General features: G+C 40.2%; 2 protein-coding genes across 2 annotated transcripts; both read left to right on the top strand.

Annotated features, from left to right (window-relative positions):
* Positions 1-7,842: 7,842 nt before the first annotated feature.
* Positions 7,843-13,375, top strand: abhd13 (abhydrolase domain containing 13). Its single transcript, XM_085385180.1, has 2 exons — positions 7,843-8,143; positions 9,520-13,375. Exon 2 carries the CDS (start codon positions 9,554-9,556, stop codon positions 10,607-10,609), a length of 1,056 nt encoding a protein of 351 aa, XP_085241306.1. The 5' UTR covers positions 7,843-8,143; positions 9,520-9,553; the 3' UTR covers positions 10,610-13,375.
* A 485-nt stretch (positions 13,376-13,860) lies between these two features.
* Positions 13,861-16,968, top strand: tnfsf13b (TNF superfamily member 13b). Its single transcript, XM_085384322.1, has 6 exons — positions 13,861-14,311; positions 14,448-14,553; positions 15,096-15,152; positions 15,423-15,547; positions 15,825-15,975; positions 16,183-16,968. The coding sequence occupies exons 1-6, from the start codon at positions 14,078-14,080 to the stop codon at positions 16,293-16,295; spliced, it is 786 nt and encodes a 261-aa protein (XP_085240448.1). The 5' UTR covers positions 13,861-14,077; the 3' UTR covers positions 16,296-16,968.
* Positions 16,969-19,020: the final 2,052 nt, after the last annotated feature.

The following is a 19,020-nucleotide window of genomic DNA, read 5'->3' as shown; positions in this document are numbered from 1 at the left end:
GCCGGAGGTTTCTTCCTGTTAAAAGGGAGTTTTTCCTTGCCACTGTCGCCAAAGTGCTTGCTCATAGGGGGGTCATATGATTGTTGGGTTTTTCTCTGTATCTATGAAGCGCCTTGAGGTGACTTATGTTGTGATTTGGCGCTATATAAATAAAATTGAATTGAATTGAATTGAATTGAATTGAATTGAATTGAATTGAATTGAATGGAAGACTCAAGGTTTCTAAGAAGCAAGAAGAGGAATGTGAATGATGGGTGATGCTGCGTCACACCCTTTTATAGGGAGGAAGGTGGCCCCTCCTTGAAGCAGGCATCATGCTGGCAGCCAGTAATGGCTGGAGTAATAATATAGAGGCTTCTGTGGACAAAGAGAGTGTGAGAGAGTGTTCCCCAAACCAACACACCGAAGGGAATGTTTAAAAGAAAGCATCATTATCTGCTTTGTTTTATTTTGCACAAACATACACACACAAACACACTCTCAGTGGCGGTCCTAGCCTGTTTGGCGCCCCCGGGCGCACAGAAGCACGTTCAGTGAGAGACTGAGATTACCCATGATGCACCACTGACCTATCTTCCATTGGTTTTAATTTTGCACTCCAGTATGAACACCCATCCCTTTCGACAGGTTGTGTGAGACTTTAAATTATCAAACTGTAAATTATAAATTTTAAATTGTTATTGATCCCTTTACCCCTAGTCCTAAAATGTATATTTATTTTCTTACTCTTCTTATATTTATTGTTTGTTTACTTGCACTGCTGTAACTGGAGCCTCGTCGTCTCGTCTCTCTATATACTGGACTGTATGTAGCGGAGATGACAATAAAGTTTACAGCAGCAAGCAGGCGCACCGAGGGCTCTCGCACTCACTTTTCGCATACAGAATTTCGAAAAAACATTGGTGCAAATTATAACTCTGTATCATAATGTCTGGTGTTTTCGTGTTTGTTGGTTTTTTATTTTGTTTTATTTTGCAAGTTGGTTATTAGATGCTGCTCCAGCCAGTCAGTGACTCCCCCGCCGCCCCGCCCTCTCCTCCCTGTGCTGCAAGCAGCAGGCGCACTTCACAAACGGAGGGCGCCCTTACTCCCGGCAAATGTGTGATAGAAAGCCGATCGGTGCCTATGCCATTCACAAAATGCGCTGGCTGACGTCGGGGCAGCATGAGTACGAGCAAAAAAATTTTTTTTGCCGATGCCCGTGATGCCGCCTCCCACCACAGTGCCGCCCGGGGCAACAGCCCGTGTCACCCGTATCAAAAACCGCTACTGAACACACTTATTAAATGAGAAATGAGAAATGAAAGATGGCCTTTCCATCCCCACAGGATAAAACAGTAACCTTTAATCTGGACCACAACCCTGTCTGTTTCTACTGGCGACCAGACATGTCCTCTGGTATCAGCTTAGTCGGGAATGTTCTCCCAAAACAACTCAACCAATCACTTATTACTGGTCTGACTGCTCTTCCTGAAGTTACTGAGCTTTCTCTAAATCAAGTGAATTTAGTCTTTAAGTAGATAGTGGTTACCAACAAGGCCCCATGCACACTAATATTTTTAGTTTACCTCACCTTTAAAAACCTCTTGACTTCACTGAGACAATGTAGCTTCATTTTCAAGGACAGTGGGTTCTCAGCAGAGGCTGAAGCCTCCACAGGCTAAATCGAACACATTGTAATTACAGCATGCCCTTCATATTGCACTTTTGTTTTTTAAATGGCCTTGCTGCTGACATTATTTCATGGTTGCACTTCCTTCACAGAGAGAATGCCCTTCACAGAGAAACATGCTTTGGTTTTTCCCAGTGTAATGATTTCTATGCTCAAGATATCTCTTAAGTAACTGTAATTAGGATTAATATTAACGGTAATGACTACAAGCATTACTGCTGTAAGGTAAATTGCAATGTTTTTCATATAAGAATATAATTCTTTTTTAAATGTCTGTTGCAGATCTGAAAATTAGGTAAAAACTCCAAATGAACAACACATAGCACATTAGACTGTGGCATTATTTTATCAAAATTGAGCTAGAATGCAAAAACAGTGCATGAAAAATAAATTACACCCTCACTGATCCCAAAAGAAATAAATTTTCTTGATGAATTGATTCTCAGCAAGTGTAAGTACCTTTGTGAAAGTAGAAGTTTTGCAGTTTGCTCATTTGGAGCAACTAGGTGTGTGTTAAGACAATGCCAAGGTGGTAAGTCATTTGCAATGATCTTAAAGCAATTGCTGCTGCCCATCAAGCTGCCCATCAAGGGTTATAATTGCATTTCCAAACAATATGAAGTCTAATCTATGAGAGTTTATTCACAAATAGAAAACATTTAGAGAGTTGCCAATTTTCCCAGGACTGTCATTTTCGGTTAATTCATCCTAAGGCCAGAATCTGCAATGCTCAGAAAAAAATTATATGTCTCAGACACTACAGGCCTCAGCTAGTACTTTAACGCGTTAAATGTTAAAGTTCAAGACTGAACAAATACAGCTTGTCTTTGGGGGGATACTCCCACGCCGACTCTCCACCATTTGACCCTAGAACTGAAGAAGCTTCTCAGATGAGAGGTGAAATGTCTTCAAGCAACCTAAAGAAGTCCAGACCCTTTTCTTTCCAAGTTCCTTAGACAGCATATCAGGACAAACACCCCATGCCAACTCTCAGCATGGTGGTGAAGGAGTGATGATTTGTGCTTGTTTTACACGGGACATTGGCACTTTGCAGTCAATGAATCAAACTCGCCTGTATACCAAAGTATTCTTGAGTCAAACGTGAAGCCATCTGATCAAATCTGGGTCATCCAACAAGACAATGATCCCAAGCACAGCAGCGATTCAACAACAGAATGGCTGAAAAAGAAAAGAATCAAGTTTGTGCCCGAGTCCAAGTGCAGACCTCCCCCTGATTGAAATGCTCTCTTTTTAATGACTGTAGTTATTACCTTAAAGGAATTGTTTATTTATTTATTTTTAGTTTAATGAACTAAGATTGCTTTCTTACTAAGACTTAACCAAGAAGGTCAAGAGCATTCTCACAACTTTTGACTTGAAGCAAGGGGCAACTTCAACCCTATAATTTTGCTCAGGGACTAGTACTTTAGAGCTCACTAAGCCACAAAGATCTTAGTTATAGTGCTTGTAGACATATTTTTGAACTTGGATACAGCCAAGCCAGCTTTTGCCCCTTCCTGCTTTTGCTAAATTAGTTAAATTGCATCCAGGCCTCCTGACTTCAGTTTCCTGCTAAATAAACAGCCATTAAAGTGGCATCAATCTTCTTATTTGGTCTCATCAAGACAGCAGATCAAAAAAATTTAAAGTATTATTTAATGCCGCAATAACTTTAAGTTCAATTTTTTTTTAAAAACACAGTAAATTACAAAAGGTGCGGTTTTCATTTCGCTCTAATAAATGTGAAACAACATACTTGTATGCGTTGAATTACTTTTAAGGCAGCTTGATTTAGAAACTGTGGCAAGTAATGTTACAGCTGAAGAGGATTTTCAAGTGTCTTGAGAGCTGAAGAACGTGTTCTCTCAACGTCATTTTTTCATTTTTATTTTTGGCACAATGGCCAAATGTGCTAATTATCTTTTTCTACCATCAGAGGAGGTTAGGCAAAGACCAGAAGAGGGATGATGGCTTAGATAACATCATTCTCACTCTAAAGATCTTGATAGGGGGCTTTTTTAGGGGAAATTGTGGCTACTTTCCCTTTTTTTGTAAAAATGGTGACCACTTCATGCCTCACTTGTCATAGTCAGAGAGTGAGGAATAAAAAGTGTGAAATTCATTGCACAAAACCCCACCGATCACACTTAAAGCCACACTAATTAGTAAATCATGCCCCATTACCATGTAATTACCCACAATATTGTGGTTACTCCTTTATTACTTCACTACATGCTGCTGTTTTAAACTCAGCTCATCACCACTGCCTGTACTTAAGCACACACACACACACACACACACACACACACACACACACACACACACACACACACACACACACACACACACACACAAACTTATATCAGCAGGTTAATTAGAATGATTGATATCATCATAGGTATGACAGAAGGTTTATTTGCATGGGAAATGAGGGAAATGTAGCCTTTATTAAAAGTCTACATCCTTGCCACAGGAGGCCTCCTAATTGCTGTCTGAGACATACTGCAATTTCCACCCAATTTACTTCTGGCAGGCATAGTGTATAGGGCACTCTTTGCTGCATGCCCACAATGCCAAGCAGCCTGCTCTATTTCATGTCACTGTAGCATAAAACTGTATAATGTACAGTGTCATTGAATCTTGTTTAGTGCCTGACAGTAAAACAATAAGCACTACAGTACCTCGTGTGTTCTTAATTATATACAGATGTGAACAGAAGTTTGCATACACTCATGTGTCACAGTAATTTGGGGCTTTTAATGATTTCTTTGAACTGTTGTTTTTCCAGGGAGGAATGACTTAATGACTTCAAAAGAAAACAAGAATTGGGCGCACAAGTGTGTGTGTGTGTGTGTGTGTGTGTGTGTGTGTGTGTGTGTGTGTGTGTGTGTGCATGTTTTGTGTGTAAAATAAAGACTTGGTATTATGTAGCTGTCCTCTCTGACTCAAAGGAATACTCTGTCTCCAAGGTGACACTTTTACATTGTAGTCATGGACACAACCATCTGTCATTCTATGCATGGCATGCTGAGAAATCAACAAACCAAAGAGGTGTTGCATGTTAGTATGGAACAAGCCAAACTATGTCCAAACGCAGCATGGCACAAAGACAATGATGGCAACTCTTATATGAAAAAAGTTAAAAACCTAGTGTCCGGTGGAAAAAAAAGTTGCTGACTGACTAAATATCCCTGCGCTTAAATGGCTTGACATCTGCTGTGGAAGTTGTGTTATTGTTTTTTATTTTATCAATGGGAACCACGGGCCCCTTGTAGAAATTTATTCTATGGTTCTGGCTCTAGAAGGCCACATGGTGCATGGTGTGAGGTGAATGATAAGCATGTCCCCTTGGCTTGATGATATGATATTCCCAGCTGGGTCGCCACAGTTTTGCTTCGTCCTTCTTACAGCTCTGACTGCGAGTTATTGAGCTTGGGCCCTCCAGCTGTTTAGAGTGCTATATTTCAAGTAATTGAGTCATGGGATACGAGAGCTGCAAAGTAAGAGAGAGTGAGCGAGTGTTTGTGTAGTAGATGTTTTGACTGACATGTCAAAGGTAATTGAGTCATAGGTAAGAGGGAGTGAAGCTGCCAGCTGTCAGTCTCTTACAGGCTGAAAGCAGCACTCACCATCACCTAAAGAGACAAGGTGTAGGTGTGTACGTGCGTGTGTGCGTGCATTTGTGTATGTGTGTGCACTCATCCACTATGCATTCTGCTGCATAGATACAATAAGCACCTCTAGCAGGTAGGGTCAATGCCAATGACATGGCTACTACACTAGTTAGATTCTGGTGTAGTAGATTTCCCTTTTTATTATTCAGTCTGAATAATGAATGGAGTTTGAACATGGTCATAATCTTAAAGTCAATCTGTTCAAGCTGGGGAAAAAAACAGTTTCTCATTTGTAAGTCTGGACGATTCAGTTCAAAGAGCACTTTCCTTTGTAAATCCTTATTTAAAAATGAGCACAGCATTTTACTAAGGAAAAAATGAAATAAAAAAATACTAAACACAAATGTTTTTAATTTTTATATGTTGCTCATTGTTATGACATAAATAACACTACAGCAACAAACCAACTAATCCATCCATAAATTCAAAGAAACTGCTGACTTGCAGAACAGGTCATGGGCAGTTACACAGCATGTGGACACTACTTCACAACCATTTTCTCCTCAACAGCCTCCACAGTGCGACTTTAAAGTTTCAGCAAATACTTGTGTCAGCACCTCTTACTCCAGCAATAATTAATACACTGTAATCGACAATGAGCTTTCATGTGCTGGCTGTATTTTTGGTGTATTCTTTTATGAGAAGATTTGCATAGCTTATGAAGCCGCTGCTGACTCGAACAACACGGAATCAAATCAGCAAACCCCAAGGAGAGAGGTGAACAGCCTACAGCTGTGCTGGTCTGCACATAATCTGTCTCCTCCAAGGTCACACTGAGTATCACCAACGAATCAATACCAATGGGCAACTCAGAATGGAAATATTAACATATACTATTAAAATTAGAAACCCCTTTGCAGCACAACTTCCACTGTGTTTGTATTTTCTAATTAGTTTTATAGATCACCATGAAATTTGAAAGTCACAAGCACGTACGACATGCAACATCACCAAGGTCCAAGTCAAATTCTCAGTTATTTTAACTTTTGTTGTTTTGTTGGCTTTAACTAAAAAAGCAGCTTAAGGCAGCAAGGTTGAGCTGTTCTTTCTTTGAGGGATTTTTTTTCAAGGACAGTCCCTTCAGCAGCCACAGCAGTGTTATGTTTCTCACACCTACAAGTGACCCATTTTTCGAAGCTTTGAGATGTGTCAGTTTTGACTCCACCAACACATAAAAACTGTTCTTTATAGTCTGCTGTTGAGATCACAGCAGTAGGCTCTCATACATTTTCAAGTTATAAGAGACTCATTCTTGGGAACTGAATAGATTAAAACAATCTGTAACTTTGAGATCATGTTTTAAAAGAATGTAACTTGTTAGTGGATAGCCTATATCACGGTCTAAAATATGCATAGAAATTATAATTTCCTGCAATAGTTTTGTGTCATTAATGAAAAGCAAGTCACAATACTCTGCCATTTTGTGAATATGAGGTTATTTTATTTCAATCTAACGAGTCAGTCAATAGTAATCGTTTTTCTTTCTTCTTCTTTTCTTTCTGTCTGCTCCCTTTAGTGGTCATCACAGTGGATCATCTGCCTCCATCTCATCTATCCCTAACTGCTAACAAGGAAAACCTTAGCATCTCCGTCTCCTTTCTTCAAATTATATATCATAGCAGGCCTCACTACCATCTTGTAAACCTTCCCTCTGACTCTTGCTGTTATTCTTCTGACACAAATCACCCCAAGCAATGGTCTCGGTCAGCTCTACCCTGCCTAGATTCTCTTCTTCACTGCTCTTGTGCACTGTATGTTGCTTTGGATGGTTGAACCCAGGCATCTGAAATTGTTCACCCTCACTAGTCCCTGCAACATCACTATTACGCGATCTCCTCTTATTCACACACAAGTATTCTGACTTGATTCTACTGACTTTCATTAATCTTCTCTTCAAAGGATACCTCCACTTCTCCAAGTAATCTTCCAGACGTTTCCTACTCTCATTACTGATCACAGTGTCATCAGCAAACATCATAGTCCACAGAGACTCCTGCCTGTCCTCATCTGTCGACCTGTAAATACCATGGCAAACAAGAACAGGCTCTGTTGTCCCACCCCTCACCCTGAACTCAACTCTAACTCCTACCACATACCTTACAACTATTTCACTATTCTCATACATGACTTTATTCTCTGTCACTTCTGACTTCGTTTTTATTACTATTAGTAGTAGTAGTAATAATATTAATAATAATAATAATAATAATAATAATAATAATAATAATAATAATAATAAAAACTAAAATTAAAAATGTAAATAAAGTAAACAAGTAACAACGCTGCATCGGTCATTGAAGTTTGCTTTTAGGCCCTGGGATGCTGTATATTCTATCTAATAGCAACACCTGGTGGGTGAAAATTAAATAGCACACGCAGAGGCGTGAGCTCGGCCAATACATCGTATTTAATATTCTGCACGTCCTTACTACGGCGGCGTGCCATACATTACACGCTTTAAGTATCACCTGATCGATGCTTAAATTAGCACTTGAAATACTTTAGTGCTTTGTCACGCTGAAACGCAGTTTATTTTGATGTGTGAGGACTGCAGCTTTACAGGAACCCATTTTCTTATTCTAAGCTCTACACGGAACTGAAAAAGGTTACACCAGTAATGCTAACCAGCTGTGCAGCTAGTGTCACCGGTGTTGTCGCTGACAGCCTGTCACTCACCTTGCTGCTGTAACTATAATCTTGTTAGTAGATACAGAGTTGAATGACAGTGGCTGTGTTGCCTGTGCGTTAGTGTTTTACTAAAATTTCGTGGAGCTGAGACGCTGAAAATGAGAGAAGGGTAAGTAGATGGCTCCGTAGCTAACATTGACGAGTTAGCTAGGTGGCTAACTTAAAAAGCTACATATAAGACTGCTAACAGCACTAGCAAGGTAAGGACAGCTTAGTAGTTAGCATTTCAGTTACTCATCTAACTCGGCTGCAGTGAGTGGTCATTTAATGGGGTTAAACTCGTTTGTATAGCCAGCAAATTCAAAGCATGGTGTGTCAGTCGTGACTGATTTGACAGCTTCTTTTGACAGGCCAAAAAAATACTGAGTGATGACTGGCTGCTCTTAACGATCGACGATCAGTTAAATTAGATACCAACTGCCAAAGCCCTGCTAACACCAGTCGTATGAGCTTTTCACCAGGCTGACAGCAGCTGTCAACGCTTTTCCTTGTGGGTGGGGTCGAGATATTTTTTTTCCCTTCGTAAGATTTCCATCTTCATCTTTTCAGCATACATTACCTTAATTTCCCGTACTAACCTCAGCAGTGCACACATCTTACCGCCACCTGATAAGCCAGTATATTCACCAGGGTTTGGTTCCCATCACCTTTCGGTTGGCTGAGCACACCTGATTCCTCCTATAGGTTGCTGATATAGCAGGAGGCGGAAAACAGACCCACTGCAGTCAAACACATTATCCAGTGATGTTTTACTATTACTGTTATTATAAAAACGATACAGTCCTGGTTTAAGTATATGAATGTTTTTAGACAGAATACATAGGGGTCCTTCCATGTCAACTAACCAAATGGCACGAGCTTTGACTTATGATAGTGAAATAAAATTGTGATAAAATGTATTTTCATCATGTTTTGTGCTTCATTATTTCTAAAGCTCAAGACTGTAGTTCATACATATTTTAGCCTTGTGCATGAGACACACAATGTTGATTAAAATATCGGAATATATGGTTGCTGTTGTAGGGACACGTGTCCTTTTTTATTTGTAACCCTTCTTTTAATGCTTAATTTAATTGATTGTCTGATTTCAAAATTTTTTTTGTACAGAATAGGTTTTTGAACAAAGCTTCATGAATGCCTGCAATAATTTAATGAACACTAACTGGTGTTTAATTCTTTTATTAGGTGGGATAACATAGTCTTCATTACTTCCCAGTATTGGTACATGAGCAGTCTGTTCAGTTTTGCATCAGTATTTTTTTATGAAGTAGGCTGATAACTGTTATGGATATTGTGCATGATTATATACTGATACAAGAACTTCTGTATTTGATGCAAGAACTTCTGTATTTGATGCAAGAACTTCTGTATTTGATGCAAGAACTTCTGTATTTGATGCAATTACCTGCCAAATCATCTTTGGTTCCCTGTGTTTTTTGGTTGTTTCATTAATGTTTTTGTTTGGTTTTTATTGGTTTGTTGCAGAGTGTGTGGCCTGTGATTCAGCTCTTGTGTAGCCATGGAGAAGCCGTGGAGGTTGTGGGGGGCAATGGAGCGTTGCACCCTCACTCTGGTGTCCTGGTCCTGGGGTGCCTGTCGTGTCTCCCTTTTGGCCCTTATCCTCACCTTCCATCTATATGGAGGATTTTTTCTCCTCGCTCTCATCTTAGCATCTGTGGCAGGCATCCTCTACAAATTTCAGGATGTTCTCCTCTATTTTCCTGACCAGCCTTCCTCCTCTCGCCTTTATGTTCCCATGCCAACAGGAATCCCACATGAGAATGTGTATATTCGTACTAAGGACGGTGTCAAGCTCAACCTCATCCTGCTTCGTTACACAGGAGGGGACACATCTCCTGGAGTCACTGCTGGAAATCAAAGCTGCCCCACTTCTTCTGCTCCCCCTACGATCCTTTATTTCCATGGTAATGCAGGTAATATTGGTCACAGGGTGCCAAACGCCCTGTTAATGTTGGTCAATCTGAAAGCTAACGTGGTGCTGGTGGACTACCGTGGTTATGGAAAAAGTGAGGGTGAGCCCAGCGAGGATGGGCTCTACCTTGATGCCGAGGCCACGTTGGACTATGTCATGACCCGCCCTGATCTAGACAAAACAAAGGTGGTACTCTTTGGTCGCTCACTAGGAGGTGCCGTGGCTGTTCGATTGGCATCAGTCAACCCTCATAGAGTAGCAGCCATTATTGTTGAAAACACCTTCCTCAGCATCCCCCATATGGCAGCAACGCTCTTCTCCTTCTTGCCCATGCGCCTGCTCCCCTTGTGGTGCTATAGGAATAAGTTCCTGTCCTATAGACAGGTGGCGCTGTGCCGCATGCCTTCGCTGTTTGTGTCTGGTCTGTCTGATCAGCTCATCCCACCAGTTATGATGAAACAACTGTACGAGCTGTCTCCTGCACGGACTAAGCGCCTGGCTATCTTTCCAGAGGGCACGCACAACGACACGTGGCAGTGTCAGGGCTATTTTGCTGCTTTGGAGCAGTTCATTAAAGACCTGCTGAAGAGCCATGCCCACGAGGAGAGCGCTCAGCCTTCAGCTAGCGTCACCATTATCTAAAAAAGAAAAAAAAAAGTCAGGGACTGACTGTTCATGGGCTTGAGTGGACTGATTGGGAAAGCTTCACTGATTATTTGGAAGAATGTACATTTTTTTAATCCTTTTGTGTGGGGTTTTATTTTATTTCACTCTTTTTACCTTTCTGTAAATTTAACATGTCAAAATATTTTCACTGTTTCAAGGTTCTAAGAGAGGGTAAGAATGTCCTCCTGAGTTTGTTTGCAGATATGTATGCATGTATTTTTGACATTTTTTAACGAATGAAGCCAGATCATACATGTCACAACACAGAAGACTTTGCTCTAGTAAGTCTGCTCGAATGAATTAAAGTCAGTGAAACAGCTTCTCTTGTTACTGCGTCCATATAGGGGCCTATGGTGTTTCAGTGAAAACTGATTGTTACTGCAGTTAAAATTTCAGTTCATCTGATAAACCGAGCTAGGCCTGATAATGCAGTCTAGGCCTTCAGTGTAAATATATTTAATTTTCTAAATTGCACTTTTCTTTTTAAACTTACCCAAGTGTTTAATTATATGAGCTAACATCTTCTGAGCAATACTTTGAGCAGTGTACTTTTTTCCTCTCCCTCTTTAAGCGTTAATCTGATGTATGTGCAACAGATTGGCATAGAAGGATATTGTTGTGATTACTGTCTATACACATACACCCTTTGAACTTTACTTTTAAAAGTAGCAGAAAGCTTCCTGTTGAATAATTATATTCAGCCACAAGTGTTTGCTGAGATGAAGTGGTCAGGAAGATGAAATGACATGTTTGATACTTCTGCCTGTCAAAAATAACTTATGGACCTCTTATTTCCTGTCTAGCTGCTTCTGTTTCATTGTGATTAAGATAATCTACACGCTGTTCTCCCTGGTTAAAATGCAATGCGCACACAAGAAAAGGTCTTTGTTTTTTAATTGGGCTTTAGGGGTTATTATGCAACATTGGCTTCTATAGTTTATGGTAAGAACCTTTTACAGCAAGTTACATTAGTGTGTTATATATCTGTGCACCGAAGGAGTCATCGGTTGGTGTAATGGTCTTGCCCCTGCTGACCGCTGGAACACAATAGGGAAAAATTACATAGTTCTCATTTTGTGCAAAAAAGTATTCAGAAGATTTGCAGATATTATGAGTCCTCAGTAGTCTAAGCAAGAGAAATTTAGTGTGTAATTTCCCAAAGTTAATACTGCAAATCAACAAGAAACTGCAGTCCAGCAAATTCTAATAGGGGGATTTTGAGGGCAGAAATTAAGTTTTGAAGATTAATGAAATTATAAGAATTATTTTTTAACAAAGACTGAGGAATGTGAACTTGCCCTATACCTCTCACCCTTTAGTCACACCATGTGAGATTTCTGGGAGGCATTACAGACATGACGAATGATTACCAAGAAAGATAGTTCCTAAAAATTTACTGTACAGCATTTGGCCATTTGAATACTGAATTGAAATCATTTTAGGGAGCAAAAAACAAACCAAAACACAGAAACTGTTTTTTAAAGAAGAGGTGTATTTAGGAATGAGGTGTAAGCTTTTTTCTTAGCTTTTATCATCAGCATTGTAATTGTTAATTGGAAGATTCTGTCACCCCATGCTTATTTGCAAAACGGCTTTACTCACTTGGAGGGCTTTTAATGAGCTAATTAACCTTTCCTGCATGTCTTCCATGGGATGGAGCGGAGCTCGACAATTAAAACGCTATTATCAGCTCTTGCTTTCTAAATGCAGCACGCGGCAGTGCAGTGGTATCAAAGCCATTTGAACAAGCTCAACAGATCTCCTTAGCCATATTTAATACTGTTTGAGACGTATGCTAAACAAAATCTGACAATGCCAGAAGACCAAATTTGTGCATCACTGTAACTTGACAAATGATCGAAATCCTACTATGAATGTAAATGGTGGTCTTAAGTGAACATGCTTTATAGAAATCGTATATTGCTGGTCTTTTCTTCCTTTTTCTTTGACTTATTTTACTGGCGGCACTGAACATTTTGGGACATTTTTGTATTATATCAAATCCATATGCTGAGTTAATGCACATTGTGCATACAACCATGTGAGTATACACTCTTTTGGCTCCACTAGCTTTGTTTTACACTTCTGCTGTGACTTAGAATTGCACCATCCCATCATTCGAGAGAAGATTGCGGAACTTGTCATTCACTTGATTTACCATTTTGTAGCCTGGTAGGAAGCAAATTTAATAATAAATGGGATATTGAGTCTTCATCCTAGCCAAATGTGCTTTTACAGTCTAACACCCTGTGGATGAAAACAAATAAAATTGAATGTCTTTTAAGTTTTTATAGAAAATCATTGGCCGATCGGATGCGACAGTGCACTGTGGGACTTTTTTTTTTTTCTTTATGTGAATCTATTCGGAAGAAATGCTGGCGAAAATGTTGCCATAACTCAGAATTGGTACGTTGCATTTTAAAGCTGGCATGTAATAACATCGAGTCTTGGCAAATTTGTGTGGAAATGAACATGCACAGTCTCGACATACTTTGTGTATATCTGCCACAACCGCTCCGCTTCTGTATGCTCTGAAGAAAAACTGATGATTTATTACTACAGACAAACATCTGAATGAGTCATCTTTTGACTTCTGAGTACAGGGCGGTCAGTTTGAGCAATTTTTTCCATTTTCCAGTTGTTTCTTTACGATTTTTAAACAATGTCGACAACTTCTTTTGTAAGCACACATTTTCACTTTCTATTTTCTGTACTGTAACATGCAATAAATTGATACATTAAAATCTTTTTTGTGGTTTGAGTTGGAGTTTGTGTGTGTCTGCGTGTGTGTGTGCTTTGTTATTCAGGGTGCTAAAACAAGTAACTTCACACTTCTGAGAATAACAGTTTTGTATGTTTTGCCATCTTGTGTTGCTGTTCACAGATGAATTTATTCACTTCCTTATTTTAGTGTGCATCTAATTCTGAAATAACGGTGGCATTATACGGTATTATTTTCACTTCTCAGTCTTAAATCACTTTACCTGTTTCGCACCTTGGCTGTTTTCCATTTTGCTGCCAGGTTCCACTCTTGTGCCCACTCGCGTGTCAATTTTTATTGTGTGGAAGAAGACGTGTGTTTTGTGATGTGAAAACCGAGGAGTGAGAGAGAGATTTGTCAAGGCTTCTGGTCAGGCAGGAAGCTGAGTGTGGTTAGCTTAGCGGAACAATAGAGGGGAAGCTCTTTACCATTTTTTTTTGTAAAGTATTTATCCTGCGTAGTCCCTCAGACTGCACTGGATCTGGCTTCTTAAGGACAAAAGTGAGAGTTAAGGAAATCAATCTTGCTTGCAGACGGGAGTTACGGTACTACTGGAGATACTAGAGAACATTTGATAACAAAAGCAAACATCCGCCATTCCAAATACAGTAAGAAGAGAGGGAGAGGATAGTTCAGGCGTGAAACTGGTCATGTGGCAAGTGTGAGCTCGCTCTGGAGATTGTATGGGTCCTGCAATGGCAGTTTTGGCAGGTCTTAAGCCTGGCTCTGGACAAGGGGATAGTGAAAGAATGCTGTCCTGGCCAGTTTTCCTGTTGATGCTGGCCGCTCTCAGCTCATCTTTTCTTTCAGCTTTGTCTCTGTACCAGCTGGTAGCCCTCAGAGCTGAAATAGAGCAACTTCAATCAGATGTCTCTTGTGGGAGAGAAGAGGGACAACCCAGCGCAGACAGATTGCAGGTGAGAGAACACTAGTCCACCCCCCACATGGGAACGACAGCAAGCACCCCACCTGCACAAGGTTACAAAGATGTGCAAAATATTGTATTTTAATTGCAGTTACTGTTTTTCTAAGAGCTATATCATGTCTGTGCAGGTGGAGATTCCAAACAACATCAAAGATGTTGCTCGTCAGCCCGAGTGTCCACCTGCCTTCATCCAAACACGACGAAGGAGAACGGTGTCTGGAGCAGAAGTGTTAAGTAAGACATAGAGGGTGCACTTGAGACTTACAGTTATTGTTCACGCATGAGATATTTGCAAAAATGTACGTTTTGTTTTTTCAACTCTGTTGCCTGATTAGAAAAAAGAAAAATAACACACACTTTTATTACTGGTACTATGCGTAGTGTATAATTTTCTGTACCATTGTTAACCCGTGTTTAATTGTGCATAGAGGTTTCTTTCTTTCTTTTTTTTTGGTGGGCAGGGGGGTGGAGGGTGTTAAATCCCGCCACACTAAGTTCCCCAGACACACTGTTTACTTTAACATACCAATGACCACGTTTTCTTAACAATCCCAAAAAATCTCATGTGGTCAGATATTGCTGTTAGTTGATTAATGTGCATAGTATAAGGCCAAATTTATTGAGCTGTTGGGCACCGATGATGCACTTTTGCCCAAAAATGGGAGAGAGAAAAATGATGGATAAGAACGAACAAGAGTAACGGTTAAGGAACAAGCTTTGTTGAGACAGAAAAGAAACAACTTTTAAAAATAGTTTCCTCTTGTGTTTGCTCGCAGTTTCTCAGTCTTTCCTGCAGATGCTGGCAAACGACAGCAGAAAAAACTACGTGAAAGGTACAAGATGTTAGACCATAACTGTGACATTTTGTTTTGATTTGTCTGTTTATTTAACTTACCTCTGGTTTGTATTTACCTCTTGTTTCATATTGAGATCTTTTGGTCTTTGCAAACTAATCAGAGCCATTGTTACAAAGTCAGAATTTAGACTTAAGCTGTATGAGGTCTACAGTAACTAAGTGACTCACAAATATGGTGACTGTTACAAAAGATGTATCTTTATGTGCTGTGGGGCATTTTCCATAATGATGTTATGTTTTGGTTTAGAAATTTTAAGAGATACGTACACAGGCATCCCTTGGCAGCCTGGGTTAAAGAGAGGCACTGCCCTGGAGGCCGAAGGTGACCGCATTTTAGTCCGAGAGGAGGGCTTCTATTATGTGTACAGTCAGGTATGTCCTTTTTTGAAATTGTCATTCCATGATTTTGCCACAGGGGGGTGCTGCCAGTCCGTTTCCAAATCATCAGATATTATTTTCCCCCTTACAAACGGTGCAGAAAAAAGGGTGTGCTCAATCTAAACATGCAGCTGGTTGAGAGACCTTGAACAAAGGTCAGATAAAGAAGAGAATATATAAATTATGCGTGCATAATAAATTAGGCGGTGCTGTAGCACCAATGCCCCCACCACACCCCGTGGTTTTAACCTGGTGGTTCTGATGTGCACAGGTCTTCTACAGGGACAACACCTTTGCAATGGGTCACGTGGTGTTCCGGTGGAAGGCAAATGTTGTTGGAAACGAGCCTCAGTATGTGTCCCTGTTCCGCTGCATCCAAAACATGAACCCTGTCCAATCGTTCAACACCTGCTACACAGGAGGTGAATCTGTGTTATTGTATTTGCCCAGATATGTTCTTCCTTTAAACAACAGTTCTTGTGGAGGTTAATCAACCCACTTCCTCTTTTGTCAAGCTGTCAAGCATTTGTTTGTGTGTTTGTGTATGCATGTTGGTGCTTCAGTTTAAGGAGTGCGTAATAATGGAAAATACCAATTCAAGGTCTGATGCAGACATTTACATCCCTCAGGTATTGTGAAACTGGAGGCTGGGGACTACTTGGAGCTTCTGATCCCCCGGGCCACAGCAGACGTGTCCCTGAGTGGAGATTCCACCTTTCTGGGTGCTCTCAAACTGGCTTAAACTGTGCCACCTCACATCGGACCCAAGGGGAGACGTTAAAGCCATGAAGTGCCAGAGATGGGGGAATGGCAGCAACATGCTACATTTCTTGGTGACCTTGACTGACTTGGTGTTGTGACAAAAACACAGGAAGCAGCCATTTCACCACTGGCTGAATGATGTACTGTGCAACTTCTAGCTTGTTAAGCCTGAGCAGACACAAGAGAGACAGAGGGTTAAGGGTTAAGGTCTGTCCTTTTTATTATGTTCATGCATTATATTCATTTGTGCCATACATATATACATTGTAAGAAACTGTTAGAATCAAGTAAGCTTTCTTCAGATAGTCGCACACGTGGCAAGGACCAAATATTAATCACATAATCTTTCATTTAGCAGCAGCCACATTACTGCATAACTCAGATGGTTCTTCTTATATGCTTTATTAGTCCAGATATAAAGACATAAGCCAGCATGACTCACTTGATATGAATATTCAGATGCAATAAAGTGACAATTCTTTCACAAGACATTCTGAGTGGAGGCTGATGTTCCATCAATAACCACAAGAAGGAAAGAGTTGTGTGTGTGTGTGTGTGTGTGTGTGTGTGTGTGTGTGTGTGTGTGTGTGTGTGTGTGTGTGTGTGTGTGTGTGTGTGTGTGTCAGAACAAAAGCAAAGAGAGAAATAAGGTTGATCAGGAGCAGCAATACCCTATTTTTAGCCTGAGGCAAAACTCTAGGCAGATGATGTCTTCATTTTCAAAGGAAGTGATCAATGAATTTGCCATGCACGAATGCATGAAAGCCCAGGAGAAAATAGTGACACTTTTTCAGTGTATTCTTCAGTCTAGATTTTGTATAAGCTAGAGATGGAGTGAACGTTATACCCGAGAGTGTGTTCTTATATATTCTGGACAATATTAATACATTCGCAGTTTTAATTACAGTACATTATGTGAATTTTTATGCCATAAATCATGCAGTATTATCAGTACTTTACACACTGTATAGGATCAGAGGGATTGTTTAGTTTTAATCTTTACTGACTGTCAGTGGTTTTGTATTATAATTGTCATATCAAAGGTAAAAAATAAACAATTAGTCACAAAAAAGGTTTTCTCTTACATGAGTTTTTCGTGCAATATAACATATCAGGAAAACACAGATTTGTACACGGGAAAGGAAAATGTTAAGCAAAACGCCACACAACTTAACATGATTTTGCCATGACATGATATGATATAAAATTATAACATATAGCTCAAGTATTTCCCACAATTTCCTTGTATTCAAAACACAATTCATTAACAGGAAAATCTGGCTTCTATCTGGCTGCCAGGAAACCCATATGAAAACAGTGACAGTCAAAAAAATGTTTTTGTTCCACAACTATTTAATGGTAAGCCCAGTTTAAGTAAACTATTTAAACTGTTGATTTTAGACAAGACACACACCACTGTTTACATTGGTTGCTGAGCGGAGCAGGCAAACAGTTCAGCTTCCTGGGTTTCAGGATGTATGGTTACCAGGGTTCCCTGGTAACCATACACCTCTCCCTGCGGTGAATAAATCTGAGAAATGACTCAGATTAATGTAACCAGCTAACTTGGAACGTTATAATTCTGGTGATAATAAATTTACTAAGGGAGGTGAAAGGCCTGAGTCTGGAAGTGTGGTCAGAGGGTGATTAAAACCGCCAAGGACATCATTTGCACCGGTCTGCAGAGCATCAGCAATACTGAACCCAACCACAGCTTTTTCACCTGCTGCCACCTGGGAAGCACCGTAGATGTAGCCACTGCAGGACATTTTATTTTCTCATCTTCATACTTCTCTTTAATACTTTGCTATTTATTAAATACAGTTAATATTTTTAATGACTAAATTATTATTCATGTTTATTTTATGTGTTTTGCCAATACCATAAATGGTAAATGGACAGGTATTCATATAGTGCTTTTTACGACAAGCCTCATTCAGTCATACATACGTAAGCACCTTGTCCAGCATTACACAAATACTCACACAGATGCATTTGAATGTGAATGTGTGAATGCTAATGTGTTGACATGCAGACTAGAGTAGCCAGGGACTGAACAATCAACCCGACCCGCTCTACCTCCTCAGCCAGAGCTGCCTCAAATAAAGGGCCTGCATCTTCTACCTTGTTTTAAAACCTCCTGACACAATGGCAGTTAAAATGAAATATGAATCTTCAAACTGTAGAGGTTGATTTTTTTTAGTATTTTGGATTTCTCTTTATCTGCGATATTCTTTCTATGTAAACTGGCCATCTGTCAGTCGTGGCAAAGAGTAAGACAAAGCCCAGTGGGTGGTCACTTCTTCAACAGGCATTCTGCCCTTGGAGCCCGTTTGACAAGCACTGAAATCAAAAGTGGGGGAGGGAAGAAGTCTAAAATAGAAGTCTTGAGAAGCTGGATGTTAAATTCACTCAAAGATCCCAAATATGTATCACTGCAAGAGTACATGGAAGAGAGACCTTGAAGTTGAAATGCACAAGGAGAGTGGGTCAGGTCAGAGAACCGGAGCCATTGAAGTCAGAGAAGCTCTTTGATGATGCGGTAAACAGAGCGGGCGGCTGGGCAAACATCAATTGAGAAAAAGAGGGGGGGGGGTTAGAGAAGAGGGAAGAGTGGAGCAAAGACCTCTGCTATAAATGTGTCAAGCATGATGCTCCTCCCTCTGGGTCAAAAATGTCTTCGTGCGGTGCCATGGTGACGAATT

This window comes from Rhamphochromis longiceps, linkage group LG16 (genome assembly GCF_057381845.1).
Source record: "Rhamphochromis longiceps isolate RC_006_pf linkage group LG16, R_longiceps_female_GT1.1, whole genome shotgun sequence".
Taxonomy (NCBI): domain Eukaryota; kingdom Metazoa; phylum Chordata; class Actinopteri; order Cichliformes; family Cichlidae; genus Rhamphochromis; species Rhamphochromis longiceps.
The sequence above is the reverse complement of the archived record's forward strand: the minus strand, read 5'-3'. Positions and strand labels throughout refer to the sequence as shown.

Coding starts and splice junctions, on each gene's coding strand:
- tnfsf13b (XM_085384322.1), top strand. CDS start 14,078: ATGGGTCCTGCAATGGCAGTTTTGGCAGGTCTTAAGCCTGGCTCTGGA. Junction 15,153..15,422: donor CAGAAAAAACTACGTGAAAG/GTACAAGATGTT, acceptor GTTTTGGTTTAG/AAATTTTAAGAGATACGTAC. Junction 15,548..15,824: donor TCTATTATGTGTACAGTCAG/GTATGTCCTTTT, acceptor TGATGTGCACAG/GTCTTCTACAGGGACAACAC.
- abhd13 (XM_085385180.1), top strand. CDS start 9,554: ATGGAGAAGCCGTGGAGGTTGTGGGGGGCAATGGAGCGTTGCACCCTC.